General features: G+C 39.5%; 1 protein-coding gene across 1 annotated transcript in view; it reads right to left on the reverse strand.

The window, feature by feature from the left end:
- Positions 1–5,695: 5,695 nt before the first annotated feature.
- LOC122792887 (ATP-dependent RNA helicase DDX19A-like) overlaps positions 5,696–15,769 on the reverse strand; it is a 688,839-nt gene continuing 678,765 nt past the window's right edge. Inside the window, exon 7 of the mRNA XM_044060445.1 lies at positions 5,696–10,061. Within this exon, the coding sequence (XP_043916380.1) occupies positions 10,000–10,061 (62 nt within the window). The 3' untranslated portion in view covers positions 5,696–9,999. The remainder of the gene's footprint in view (positions 10,062–15,769) is intronic.

The raw sequence follows: 15,769 nt of genomic DNA on the forward strand, positions 1-15,769 counted from the left end.
AACCACTGTTGCTGTACGCCATTCTTTGGGTACATATCCTGTAGTAAGGCTGAGATTGTACAGCAGTTTCACGTGAGGGTTTAGTTCTGCTTGGAGTTCATGGAGGACGCAATCTGGGACACCGTCTTGTCCCATTGATGCAGTGTTTTTTGCTTTGGAGAGGGCGGCTTTCACCTGAGCATCTGAGAAGTTAGGGAGGCAGCACTCTGCTGGGATAGATATTTGCTCTTTTGGGGGGGGGGGGGAGTTTGCACTAAACCTGTCTGCCAGGATGTTGGCAATTTCTGTGGGTTCAGTGTATTTTTTTTCATTTTGGATCACCTCTGGGCATATCTGGAAGTTGCATCCCAGGTTCCTTACATAACTAAAAAAAAGCCTTGTGATTATCTTTAGTGTCCTGTGCAATTTTTCTCTCAAAGCTGGCCTTGGAAGATTTTATGAGGGATCGTAGTTTTTTGTTAGTACTGATCAGAGATGCCCTCCCTTTTAGGGATTTTACTCTATCATGTAGTAGCTTCCACCTTCTGTTGTACAGCTTTATTTATGGCTGGGGTCCACCAGACTGGATGCCTGCCTTTGGAAGATTGGGTCTTGGTTTTGTTTGGGATAGCATGATCCATGCATTCCTGGAGGTGTCCATAGAATGCATTTATATAGGATTCTGCAGCTTGGGCCGTACTTTCCACTGGCCCGGGGGACTTGAAGGATTGCACCTCGGTTTAGAGAAGTGTGAAGTTTACTTTTGAGAAGTTTTTCACTGTGGTTTTCTGGGCTGGGGGTGGGGTCGGGATGTGGATATCCAGTGAGATTAATTTATGGTCTGATCTCACCAATGAGGGGTATACCTCTGGTATAGAGCATATAGTCCCCATGTTGGCAATGATCAGGTCAAGTATGTTTTCCCCTCTTGTGGGAGTGGTGACTAGTTGTTCCATAGCATTTGAGTTTATAAATTCCAGGAACCTTTGGGCTAGGGTGTTGGGGCTTGAGTAATGCTCCCAGTCTATGTTTGGGTAGTTGAAGTTACCCAATATAATGGTGTTTGGAGAGATCCTCATATTCTCTAGTGTTTTCAGGAAAGCAGAGTGGGATTCCTGATTTTGAGAAGGTGGTCTGTAACACGCTACAAATTGAAAAGCAGTTTTGCCCACTGTTAGTTGCACATGGATGGTCTCAGATGCTTCGTGCGACACCACTAACCTGGCTGTGTGGGTATCTTTGATAAATATGGATACTTCCCCTCCTTTTGTAGTTCGGTCCGAGTTTTGGGGCCGAAAAGCATGATATGAGGTATAACCTGGTAGTGCTGGGGTGCTCTCTGGAGCCTTGAGCCAGGTTTCTGTCACTGCACAGATATCAATGTTCTCCATACTGAGGAGAGCTTTGAGTGCGTGCATCTTGAGGTTTAGACTTCTGGCGTTTAGCAGCATTACCCTTAGTTTCTTGTTCATTGTGTTGTTTATGGAGGTGGATTTGTCTTTTGAGCCTTGCCTAAAAAAAGACACTATGGGGGTGGCAAGAGCCTTCGCCAATATCCGAAAGCCCAGGGGTGACAGGTGCAAGCTGTCCCTAGTGAAGCAACGTGGCTTGTCGAGCATGTCATCCCAGGCTGACAGACACTGGATCCCCTTTGAATGACACCAAAATTTTAGCCAATTGTTAAAATCGATCATTTTTTCTTTATACTGTGGCATCATTCTAGGTGAGGGTAAGATGCTGCTCAAGGTGAGGGTCATACCGGCCTGGGCTACATGATCAGAGAGCTCCTCTAGGTCTCTCTTCATGTAGTCGAGGGAGGTATGTCTCAGGTCATTCACACCAGCATGGACAATGACTGAGTCATATTTGTATTTGCTTTGGAGTGACCTGAGTGCTTGCGTTATGTGGCGGATCCTAGCGCCAGACAGGCAGCTCACCGTGACCTTCTCTTTGTTCAGCCTGGTGAGCAGGACGTCAGTGTGTCTGACTATAGAATCACCTATTATGAGTGTATCAGGTGTGTTATTTAGCCTTAAGGGCTGTGACTGTTTGGCACACTGACTTTGTGAGCTATGTGTTGGACGTGGTTTGTTTTGGGGTAGCATTTGCTTGGATGTCTGCTTTGGAGGTCTCTGCTGCTTAGGCAGGTTTTTATTTAGAGCCTCCAAGTATGTTTATGTGTTTGGTCTGTTTCTGTGGTGGAACTATGTGAGACTGGATTTGTGTTGTGTGAGGTTACCTTCTCCTCCTGACTGGTTACACCAGTTCTGAGTTGAGAGAGCGCAGCCTCCAGTTTGGCTATATGGTTGCATCTCTCACATATATTTGAACCTGTTTGGAGGAGGAGAGGGTTGTCCATGTACCTGAGATAGTTGTAACATTGCCCCAAGATTCCCAGATTCACCAGCTGGACTGGAGAGGAGACCATTAGCTGACCTTTAGACATGCTAGAATAGTATAGGGAACTCCTTTATCACTGAATTAAAAAAGGACCAATAGGGGACAAGGTAGTGGTAGAGAGTAAAAGAGGATGTAGTGCTTTTAGTTTACTAGTGCTAAATTATAAGACTGCTTATTTGGGCAAGTGCAAGGCCTTAGATTGAGAGTAGGGTGTTTAACTTGAGAGACAGAGTAGTTCTAAGGGAAAAAGTGAAGAGCAAACTTTGTGGAGCCGGGAATAATTTAAACCCGATTAACCGGCACTGCCCGATGCTGCGCAAAGCCGCGCTAAAGCGGGTTTTTAATGCAGGGAACTTTAAAGAGGTAGAAATGGCCCAAAATGGCCAATTAACTACAAGATTCTTGTGCTGAGGTCACTCCTTCAGGGACAGATAGGCTGCTCAAGGCTCCCCACTCCCACTGGTGAGCAAAGAAACTTTCTTCTATCCAAGTAAGGAAATGGGCAACACCGGAACTATTCAAACGTCCAGAATACAGCAAAGCCTGTATAGGGGACTATTCTGGGTTAGGAAAGGCGGGAAAACAAGGATTTTTTTTGTTTTTTTTCTTTTTTCACAAAAACAGCAGGAAAAGTACAGTAAATTTAATACACAGGCTAGCGCACTTGAGTGGGCAGCCTCAACAGTTAAATGCAAACTTTAAACAAGTGCAGAAATTGTAAAAACACAGAAAACAGGCTTAGAGCAAGTAAATCAGCAGTTTAAACTCGCTTTTCAGCGAGAAAGGACAGTCGCACAGATAGTAACAGAAAAATTATACTTAAATCTTGGAAGCAGTCACTCTTTTCATTTCTCTGCTGTTGGCACCACTCTGCAGGACTACGAGGAGCTGTTGCTGAGTAGGATAAGCGGAAAAACGCACAAAAGTGGGTTTTTATGCTGAGGTCACTCCTTCAGGGACAGATAGGCTGCTCAAGGCTCTCCACTCCCACTGGTGAGCAAAGAAACTTCCTTCTATCCAAGTAAGGAAATGGGCAACACAGGAACTATTCAAAAGTCCAGAATACAGCAAAGCCTGTATAGGGGACTATTCTAGGTTAGGAAAGGTGGGAAACCATGATATTTTTATTTTACCAATTGTAGTTAACAGTTCTGATGAAGTCCTGATTTTAATGATCAGATGAAAGCCCTCAACTCTGTTTACTTGTGGTCATTTAAATTTTCTTTTATCAGTTTCACTCTGTCTAGTGTTGCTTCTTTTGATTTAATTCAGGAGTGACAGCGTGGAACTTCAGTTGTTGGGTTCTTAACTCTGAAGATGTAAACACTTGAAGACAAAGTGAGGAAAATGCAAAAATCACCTTCTCAGTCCTTTTCTGAGTCTGGATGCCAAGACAGGACACCAGTGAGCTTTTAGATTTAGCATTCTGAGCATCAATTAATTATCATGCAACAAACACTAATGATCCCTCCTTAATTTCTGGTGCACCTGGTTTCTAACTCATCTGCCACCACAGTGTCACCAACCACCACCCAAAATGAAGTACTGGAGGGGTGCATTCCCCCTCTCTGTTCAAAAAAGTTGTACTGGTTACCTAGGGATTTAGTCACCTGGACAAAGGGCAGGAAAAGCCAGATCAATCACCACATTATTGAAAACAGTGTTCTTTACACCATTTCCTTTATGTGAGCATATGACAATGCCCTAGCAGCACATCCCTTTCCTGTGCATGTGAGTGGAGAAAAGTCTCTGTCACTCGTGCTAGAAGGCCATGAAGCAATAATTCATGGTCTCCACCAAAAGACAAATCATTGCAACACACAGACCATCTGCCCCCACAACAGTACAGCCAGCCTGCTTTTGCTCTCAGTCCTCTCTCTTCCAGCTACCTGTCTAAAGCCACACTTGCTAGTCAAACTCAGGCAGGGAGTGTAAGAGATGAGCTCCTCAGCTATTCACCCCTGGAATAATGACTATTTAATATTTTTTTAAATGCCCGTTTCCAAAATGTTTAGGTAACATAACCAGGCTTATGCAAGTACAAATATAACTACCCACAGCCACAATGGAAATATTTCACTTTTAATGAAGCAAAAAAAAAAACTGTATGCAAGGACAATTTTATGCTAATGCCTATATCAATGAACAATTAATGGCAAGGAAGATTTAAACAGGCATTGAGGCCAAGTGTGATTTACTTAGCCCATTAGTCAGCCCATTTGATCCATGGTGAGTTGAGAGGGACTCTGAGGCCATCATCCAAGCAGCCATCAGGGCTTTTTTTTTTGTATGGCCCTACCCCCTTCCTTGGTGGATGTGCACACTTGCATATAACAAGGGCATGCTATGCCCTACTCGGCAAGTGTGCATGTTTCAGCACAACCTCATGAAGCCTACAATGTGAATGCCGCTTGGCACAGCCAGGCACATGCCACCTGCCTACTCGCTGCATGCCATGCATCTTTTTCCAGTACATGCCACCAATGCAGCAGGCTGCACCATTTCCCTCCTTACAGGATGGGTGAGGGAACATTGGCCACTCACTCCCACTCAGTCTCTAGTCATCTCAGTCATAGCCATGGCTTCATTCCTTTGCAACATGCAGCTGAGATGATGACAGCAGTAGTTTAATGTATGTATACTGCAGATGTGACCTGACTGATGACATGACTGAAGTTTTCTTTTTTTTAAACTTTTATAATAATAACTAGCCGTACAACTTACTGCCCCCTTTCCTCACATTCAAAAAAAAAACAAAAAACTAAAAATGTTGGTGTCAACACTAATATTGTTAACTACTTCATAACTGCAAGCACTGATAAACAATGAACCTTGCTATTTCAGTGGTAGGATACAATTCATGTACAGTCATTCTTCACCACATCTCCCTCAAATGTTCACAATTTTATAGAATGCCAAGATTTTTGTCTCAATTTTTGGTCTGTTCCTCTTAAAATTTGTAGTTTTCTAGCAAACTGTTGAAGACAGAAGTCATTAAATAATGGCAGACATTTGAATACCGCTTCATACGCTTCAGAAAACTGCACGATTATGCAAAACCCATTATTCTAATAACTTCCCAAGACCACTACTTAAAATTTGTCACAGATTTGGGGCATCTGACCCCCCCCCCCCAAGTATTTTTGGATTTGTCCATAATTTGTGTGTTAAAAGGCTGAGCGATATGACCCAGTATGACAACACTTTGGAATTCAATGTTAAAAGTAAACAGATTTTCCTTTGCAAATCACAGGTTTAACACAAACACCACAGTCGTACTGCTCAAACCTGACAAAATAAAGCAGCAAAAGCAAGCTGTATGTGTTATTCTTTATTTTTTGTGAAAGTACATTATAGATAATTACACAGAACCAGTAACAGTGCTGATGGCCATTTCAGATGCATGAACTGGACAACCACTTACAAAATTAACTGCTTTAATTAAAAATAGGTATTCTTAAACAATGTATTGCACTGCATTCAACTCAATACATTTTATATGGTATTGCAAATAGTGAAGGTAACTCTACAGTGAAAGAAACAACACTCGATACAGCTATCTAACCCAGGTTGGATAAAGCACTTTTTAACAGACTGTTACAGGTGCAACATTGTTAAAATAAAAGGTATACTTCAATTTGGCCTCACTTTTCCTTTTTTTACTTGGTAAAAAGGTAGTTTCCTCTTGCACGACAGACTCCGAACAACATTGTTAGTGAAACCTTTTCAGAATTTTAGGATTCGGTTTACCCTCTACACACACAATATTTATTAAAAACAAGTCATTCTATTTTCACTCTCATGATAAGCAAAACACAGTGTTGCGGTGTTTCAGACAGCATATATATATATATATATATATATATATATATATATATATATATATATATACACATACACACACTATAAATTATGGTATTTCGGCTCCAGAAATGCCTGCACTGGTATAACCCCTTTCTACCCTTATAGGTATAGCCCAGCAGCACTGAACAGACCTCCCAATTCCATACACTGGCTTGAAATAAATCACTAAGAATCGCTCAGTTTGGAACAATCTAGTTCGGGAATGTTTCTAACATTTTTTGAGCAAAATGAAAAATTAGCTAAAAAAACCTAATTCTGTCCAAATGAACAGTTATAACACACTGAAGCCTACCACCAGTATGTAATCAGTCAGTTATGTCAGCAACTAATGTAGATATTCTAACACTAATTACTGAACATTCAGCACATACGATCTCCAAGTGCTGTGCTTCAAGTAGTTTTAATGCAAGAACCATAACTGTCGCTTCATACACTATGATCAAGAAAAAAAGCCACTAATAATTGCTTACAAAATCAAAACCATATGGTTAACTGTTTTCTTTGTGACACAGCAACTAAAAACTCTATGTAGTGGCCTAATATAAATAATGAATTTCAAAGGTGCTAGTTAGAGATATGGCACAACGTCAGAACACTGAAGGTTATGCTGAGAAACTACCAAAACTGAAAACCCATCTCAGTAGGGAAGATTTAAGTACATCCTGGAGGTGTTTACTTTTAGATGTTTAGCTAAGAAGAATGCAACTACTACATTTTCGCCATCCACAGAGTATGGAGTTGCACTTATAGATTCCCAAATTGGATACACAAATGAGAAGTACACATACTTAGAGTACTGGTGATAGAAATGTTCTTCTAATTATCACCTCTACAGGCAGGAAGACAGCCTGAGGGATGGGCTACAATCACAGATAACCTTCTCTCAATGAGCAGTAACAAAATGAAATAAAAAATAAGCACTAGCAGGCCTTGGATGTACTGGTAAAAGGCAATTTCCTCAGCATTACATTTTTTTCTTCAGGTCAGTAGCATAAAAGTCATGCGTGCATATGAAACAATGTAAGCTGAAAAAGCATTCAGAAAATGCAGAACTTGCAATGACCAAAGCATAAGTAAACCCAAAAGGGACTGATGCAAATATAAATTTATTCTGAAAGCAAAGTTACCATTAAAAAGAAAAAAAAATGAAAATGCATGCCCATGCAACTCACTATCCAGACCTAGACAGATCAGAAGTCTAAAAACTTTTGAGAAAGTATTGTACTTTGAGTGCTGAAACATCCTAAATAATTAGAAAAGCAATATTTCATCTTCCAGTAACCTTAAATACAGAATTATCCATTTTCGTTACTGTTTACTACAGGAATTACCTGCACTGATCACTAGTTAACATCACTGTGTCTCTGAAGTCTTCAGCTTCCATCAGTACAGCATTACAGTGAAGCACTAGGAAAAGTTTGAAAATGTGCAACTGCAGAACAGGTGGGATTCTACACTGTGAAGAGATCGGGAGGAGAAATAGTAACATTTAATAGTTAAAAGATTCAGTCCTCAAAGAACAGCTGAAATAATAATTCTCTCTCCAACTTATATGGGCTCCTGTTGTTATTGTGGTCTGTAAATAATTTAAAAGGTTTGGATGACAGATGTGAACCTTGTTTCTAAGTCAGATCAAATGTAAATTAAGCCCTTCTCAATTAACACATCTGAAAGAAATCAGTCTTACTACTGGGATAATAAGTGCACCATGCATGAGGTATGCACATTGTTTATATACATAATGTTTAAATTCTGTGTTGAATAAAGTTGTATATGACTGGGGAAAGAAAATATGCAACAGTAGTCTACTGTTACTGCATCCTGAAAGGCTGCAAAATATCTTAACTGGGATATAACTCAATATGCAGATTTTTGTTCAGCTAGGCTAACTACATATAAATATAATTCATTTCAACAACCTATGCAATGCAGTTTGCCTGCTTAAGTGTTTTCACTTGCACAGTCTGGAAACCTTATATTACTATACTTCATAAGTACATCTACACCAAATGCTACACACATTCCAAATTCTGAATTTCTCTTTTTCCATCAAAAGAAATCCCCCTCTGACTTCTACTTCAAAAATTAAATGAGATGTATGTTCTTGAATGTGGAATTCCATTCTATCAAACAGTTCATTACTCAAATTTGTTACTGTGAAGATTTTAGTTGGGACAGAACTAAATTGCGTTTAAGCTCTAAATGTTTTGGAGGCAATACTTAGAAAACCTCACAATATATGGCTTATTCCCATCATCAGTTCTTTCAGGGTTAAAACACTGTGAATGCAGTACCTTGGGCAGGTAATGGTAGAATAGTTTGTGTATACAATGTGTGCAGCTAACAGTACACTGTGCTGCATAGTGACAAAACATCAAAATGCTGGTCAATGCCAATGCAGAATTTTTTTAAGACTCAACAATTCAAAAATATACTGTAACCCAGCAAAGTACAACAGATTTAACATAATCCTTAATGGTGAGCAAACCTAAATTATTTCTGAAATACAGAATATCCTCTTGAAAAAAGCATATATTCCTATGCATATCATCACTTCTTTGAAAATGATGACATTTCTTCAGTTTGATCAAACAGCTAAAGCCTTCACAGGAAGCAACTCACACTGATTCCTGTTTCACCCTTAAAATCACCAGTCCCTTCAACAGCTGACTAGCATTTCAGCTTTCTGTTTTTAATTTCACTGGTGATTAACACCCGTTTAATTCTGGTTTCTGAAACGCTCCATACTGCTTTCATTGCCTCTGCCTATCAGGTACTTTGGAGATGGTAAAAAGCAATGTCCGTGTGAAGACTTGTGAATCTCTTAATGAATAATAATAAATATTACACTATGATATATCACCTTCATTAACACCAGCCCATACATACAACTCCATACATTCTGTACCTTGTAGAAAAATGCTTCAAACTTTAGCTTCTCTAGAAATTACTGTGATATCACTAATAGCTCACTGAAAAACAGCATAAGCATTAAAAAATGAAAAATGTATACAAAAATACTTGATATGTAACCCAATGTTTAACTAAAACAGTCATAAATGCTCAAAAACAAGACTCTTATTAAATATAGGTGATTTAGTTGAGCAGTAAAATAGCAGCTACCACCCAGTAAAACCAAAAAACTAAGCTTGAAGCTTTAAGCAGAAATGCTTTAGTGCCTTTTGGAAGGACTACTTGAATGAAAGAGCTAGATCAGACGCTACTGAAAATTGCTGCAGCAAGAAAAGGGAGAAAAAAAAAAAGTCAAGTGAAAAAAGAAAATGGATGTCCACTGCAACGGTAGCACAAAAATGGCCTAGGTGAAAAAAGTACAAATCTATGACTCGAGTGATTTCAGGTTTCAGGCTTAACATCTTAAGATACTGGGGTGCATGTTAAACACTGGTATTCCCTAAAGAACATAATCCCATACTAAACAGTAACAATGAATGATGCAGAACTCCATTTTCTGCTCAGAGTTAACATCCTATTTGGCAATCTGAGCCATTTTAATAAATTTAAAATAGTTAAGGCGAAACTGACAATTAAAATATTTTGTAAACTCTGCCACCTCTTTAAAGGTTCATCTAAAAATTCAGTTCCAACAGTCCACCAGCATGTTTTAAAACGAGGTAATTTTATGGTCCATAGCCCATTTTGAGACTGACAGAATATAGCAGGTTTGAATCCTATTCAGTTTTAACAAACTGGGAGATCCATCAACAGTAAAATATTTACTATTTTATTTGGTGTACTTCATTCTGTGATCTTCTCAATCTCATCAATATTATTAGTGTCCAGTTGCAAAATTTTCTTGTCTGTGAAAAGATAAAGTGAGTTACATCAATATCAAAATATTTGACCATGGTAATTTGAATATGGTACAAGACGGGTATTAATGTGTTAGCATACTCACCATAACAGATGCTCAAATCTAAGGATCACTGCTGCAGTATAATTAAATGTATTTGGGAATTTGCTACAGGTGCAAGCCCAACCTTTCAGCTTACTACCACAGCTTTAGATGCCCCCATCTACACAGCAGACCCAAGACTTATCCCACATACAGGACATTAGCAGGAATTTTATGTGAGCTCTTCCTTGCTCAGCTGGGAAAAAACAATGCTGCACCGGCCTGAATGGGGGCTATAGTGATGAGTCTTGCTCTTTCCTCTCTTGCCTTCAGCAGTACTCCTGAAAGGAGGATGAAAGGCATAAAATAGCCTATTGCTTCACAGGACTGAAATGCATTCACTGTCCAAGCTCTCTTGGGGGGGGTGTATCAGGATCAAAGTTTCTTAAGCTAACTGTAAAAAAGTGTCCAAGTTTGGGAGTCTAAACCTCTGGATCAGTCTGTGGAACAATTGCCTGGTCAGTTTTCTATTAAAGACTGGAAACAAACCTGTTTTTGTTTTAAAGGGATGCAGAAAACATGCAGCCTGCTCACAGGCCAGTTTCCAATCCGTCACGGCCAGTCTGCATAGCAGATAAAATCTACTTCCTCCTAACCTGTTGAAGATCCATGGAGAAGTAAGACTGCCTGTTAACATGCCCAGGATACTTGGCCTCCATGATGATTTCAAAATCTGTAAGGCATTGATCAGTTACAAATGAAGTGTCTCCTGCACTGTACACTCTGTTGTCCCTGGGGTTTTAGCAGACTTGTATGAAATCCCCAAGTAAAATATGACATCTGCGATCAAGGTCTGGAGACGCTGAGTGTTTACCAATGGCATCCATGGGTTGGCCTATACTTAACCAAAATTGCCCTCGCAAGTACAGCAAGTGCACAGGCCCAAAAAACTTCAAGCAAATCCAAAAAGAAAGGCCATCACTGAATGTGGTTAAAATTACTCAATTTTATTCAAATATAAATCACCAAAAGAGTAGGGTTGAAACCCTCTAACCTCACGAAAAACCAACCAGACCAGTTTTGGCTGAAATAGCCTTCCTCAGTGTCAAACAGAACATGATCATACCCACATAATTTATACAAATTCTTTAAACACAGTTGGTTATTGGTTAATTATAAATGATCATTTAATCCAGGCTGAAAGAGCCCACCTAATTTAATAATCCACTTCTCTTTAGAGTTCAAAATTGTATGCCACCCAGATTTATTAATCTTGTCACCAGATATTTTATCAAAGACTGTAAATCTGTAGGAAGCATTGACTTGTTTACGTGTGTGTTTGTATAGTGCATTTGACTGTCTTTGGTTTCTATCATCGCTCAAGTGTTCACTGATCCGTAAACATAGGGGTTTAGATGTTTGGCCAATGTAAAAGGCAGAACACATGTACATGTTACCAAATATATTACCCAGTCAGACCCACAATCCGCCAGGAATTTAATATCATAAATAAACGCAGTATTTCTGCTGCTGAACTGTTTAGTTTTATTCACTCTATTGCAATGTGTGCAGTGCCCGCAAGGTACACAACTACATAGCACCTCCCCTGTAATGGTGTTTTGCTGTTGTGTCATGGACGCCCCCTGATGATGAGGAACCAACTGTCCTCCCTCTCCGGAACAAAAAAAAAAGGGCATCTATTGTGCAAAACATCAGATAGTCTATGATCCAATAGCAGTACGTTCCAATACCTGTTAATGATATGCATAAATGCCCATGTGTTACGTCCATATTTAGTATGAACGAACATGCACAATGGCTGTTATTGTGCTCGTATGATTATTTGTCACTAATACTATTAGTGAGGGGATTTTGATTCTTTAAGCCTGGTACAGTTTGGGGGCGTACGAAAAAGGGATTGTAACATTGTGCGGATAGATATTACGACTGATTCTATATATTTTTCAACCTATTGTAAAATAATTTTTGTTATGCACAATGGTTATTATAGCTCCCATGTTGATTTATATAAGGTGAACACAACACTGCGTTTTTTTGAATTGCTTATTTCTATACTGTTATAATCATTGCAGGGGCTGTTACTGTTCCCTTTCTGCCTAATTGTATGGTTTAAATCAAAATATGAAAGTTCTGTGAATTATGATATAGGGGAACGTAGCACTGCTTTGTTTCTAAATATTTACATCTCTCTTGTGCCAAAATTGCAGGGGCTATTATTGTTCCTCCTATCTACAGAAGGAATAATACAGCTTGCAGACGTATTTGTTGTACTTTTGACAATTCAACAGTAGTTTGTGTTTTGTAACTGAACAGTATATTGTTGGGTCAGAATTATCTGTCCTTTCTTCAGGTTTCAAAGGTTTTGAATCTAGATAAGTATCCCTCATTGTGGTGAGTTCTGTACTTGTGTTATTGGGATTCGCATGTTGGATATTTATATTTGATAAGCGGAGTGAAGTATCAGGATACGTTTTTTTCAATACACAGAGGTATTAATATTTTTGAGGCATATTTTTTTACATATCAAGCTGATTTAGGATTATTATGGATCTGGTTTCGATCTTGAACGGTCTGTCATCGGACAAGGATGACTTACTTGTATCTGGATTAGGGTCCATGGACAATTCGAATATGGATTTAAATACTAATGACCCAGTGAATCGCTGTAATCAGGCCTTTCAGAAGCTCACCAAGTGCATGGAAACATTAGGCACTAATGTGTGGCACTTTTCAAAGCTTACCAGGATTACCCCTAGGGGGTTTGTGGGTTAGAATACAACCCCTAGTGAATAATACTGATGATAATCTGGCTGCAGAATGGACCCAGGTCCATCAATGGGCTTCGTTGAGGCTTTAACAGCCTTTTATGAATGTACAGTTGATTAATGTATTACAGAAGTAGGTTTGATATGTCAGGAAACCAAAAGTTTTGAGGATTTATCTCGTTATCCAATATGCCTGAGTCAACTTACCACAGAACTACTTAATTTGGAGAAACAATTAAAGGAGAAAAAAAATACAAAAATTTAACCGGGATATGAGGGGATTATGATAGGAGAAAACCCTTTGGTTCATACAAACAAGTCAAATTTGGTCAGTCAGAGGCTAGACCTCACAATCAGAAAAGAAAGAGACCTAAATCAATCCTAAAGAAATCTAGAGGGGTGAATAGCAGCACATCTGGTGAGGACTCGTCCTCGGCCATGGATGTGGACAGCAACCATACTTTGGAATCACCTACCCCAGAGAGACAAAATCTGGATGCCCCTTTAGGGCCCGGACACACAGGGGAACATAGGGGGAAGCAAGGGATCTTGAGAGTCTTCTCAAGATTATGGTACAAAAATAAAAGATACTTGTAATGCTTTGAACATTTCTTCTACAGCCCTCTCTGATGTGGGATTACAAGTACTTAAAGGTTTAAGTTTTGTACTTTTTTTTTGTATCAGAAGATTCCTTGGTGCAAGATGTGGCATCATTCTGTCGTCTACTTAATTGGAGATTGCTTTTTGATGATGAAACTGCTGGTCTTAACACTAAATTCCTTTAAATTTCACAAATACACCTTTATTCCAGCTATGCAACAGCAGGTGGCTTCTTTCCAGTCCAGTGTTATCAAAGATTTACATTTTCATGCTCATGAACATCGTACATCACATCATAATCTCTCAAAGATCGAATCACAGGTGGTTTATAAATTACAAAAGAGCAAGACCTTAGTAATTTTACCTGCTGATAAGGGAGGAGCTGTGGTGGTTATGGACTGGGGATGTATTATGATGAAGCCCAAAAGCAACTTAGGGATGGCTGGTACTATATGGTCATGCCCTTAGATGCAACCTTCAGGCTCAAGGCAGAAATAGATAATTTCTTAAAGCAAGCCAGGGAGGAGGGTATTATTACAGATTCCGATTTATACCATCTAACGGTACAGGTTCCCAAATCCCAGTATCTATATCTTCTGCCCAAGATACACAAGGATTTACATAACCCACTAGGGAGATCCATTGTATGAGGCAGAGGGTCTCTTACCAAACCACTCTCACAGTTCCTAACCAAATACTTGCAACCATTACTGAAATTTATTAGAGCACGCATACAGGATACCGCACAGTTTTTGCGTATTATTTCCAATATGCAATTAGAACCTGGCTGGCTCCTTTGTACACTTTATGTTACTGCTCTTTATACCAACATTCCACATTGGGCTGGCCTTTGTACACTACAATATTGGTTAGAAAAAAGTGAACTATATCAGCCTGGATTCAATAAATTTTTGGTGTGTTTAGCGGAGCATGTTTTAACTAAAAATGTTTTCTACTTTCAGGATCAGTGCTATTGGCAAATAAAGGGTACAGCAATGGGTGCATCTTTTGCCCCCATTTATGCGGATTTATTTATGGCCTATGTGGAGGATCAACTCATTTATGACCCTGGGCATAATTTGTATTTGGAGGAAATTGATATCTGGAGAAACTATCTGGACGACGGTTGGTTTGGAGAGCAGATAGTATACCTTCATGAATTTGTAGAATATTTAAATGGGAACAAGTCGGGAATCCAATTCACTGTCCATTACCGTACAGACCAGATTACGTTTCTGGACGTCCTTATCATAAGGAATGTGGGAAATACCTTAGAGATTGAAATTTTTCAGAAAAAACACAATACAATGCATTACTCCATGGGTCTAGCTTTCACCCGCAGCATATAATCAGAAACATCCCAAAATCACAGTTCCTTCGGATTAAATGTGTTTGTTCAAATATGGGGAAATATGAACAATATAGGAGTGATCTGGTTGTTGTCGTTTGTCTTTCGGCTTTTCCCGGTTAAGGGTCGCCACAGCGGAACTCCTGTCCGCTAATGATTGGCAGTAGATTTTCACGAACGCCAAGGTGCCAGCTCAACGTTCAACCTTCAACGAAGGCACGCCCATTTATGCATGTCTTTCTAATGCCCACCCAATCGTGGGGAGGACATGCAGACACCACACAGAAGGCACTCCCCACACTCCAGCCGAGAATGATCTGGTACAAAGATTTAAAAATCGGGGTTATAAATATGGCAATATTATTACTACCAGCAAATGAGCATCTAGCCAGGATAGGAAGGATTTGTTGACATACAAGGAATAACCATCTGACAAGACACTGGATCCTAGGTTAGTTACAACATATGGACGTAGCACTGGGGCATTTATGGATATCATTAACATGCATTGAAACATATTGCTATCGGATCATAGACTATCTGATACTTTGGGCAATAGATGTCTTTTTTCGTTCTGGAGAGGGAGGACACGAAGCTTGTAATGACTAAAATAGGAAGCATTAGGGGGCTTCCACGACACAACAGCAACGCACCATTACAAGGGAGGTGCTATGTGGTTGTGTACCTTGTGGGCACTGCACACATTGCAAAAGCGTGAATAAAACAAAACAGTTCAGCAGTAGAAATACTGCGTTGGTTTATGATACTAAATTCCTGGCCAATTGTGGGCCTGACTGGGTAATCTATTTGGTAACATGTACATGTTCTGCCTTTTACATTGGCCAGACATCTAGACCCCTAAGTTTACAGATCAGTGAACACTTGAGTGATATTAGAAACCACAGAGAATCAAATGCACTATACAAACACACTTAAACA

Source organism: Protopterus annectens, chromosome 2.part0 (assembly GCF_019279795.1).
Source record: "Protopterus annectens isolate FY-2018-M chromosome 2.part0, PAN1.0, whole genome shotgun sequence".
NCBI classification, from domain to species: Eukaryota; Metazoa; Chordata; order Ceratodontiformes; family Protopteridae; genus Protopterus; species Protopterus annectens.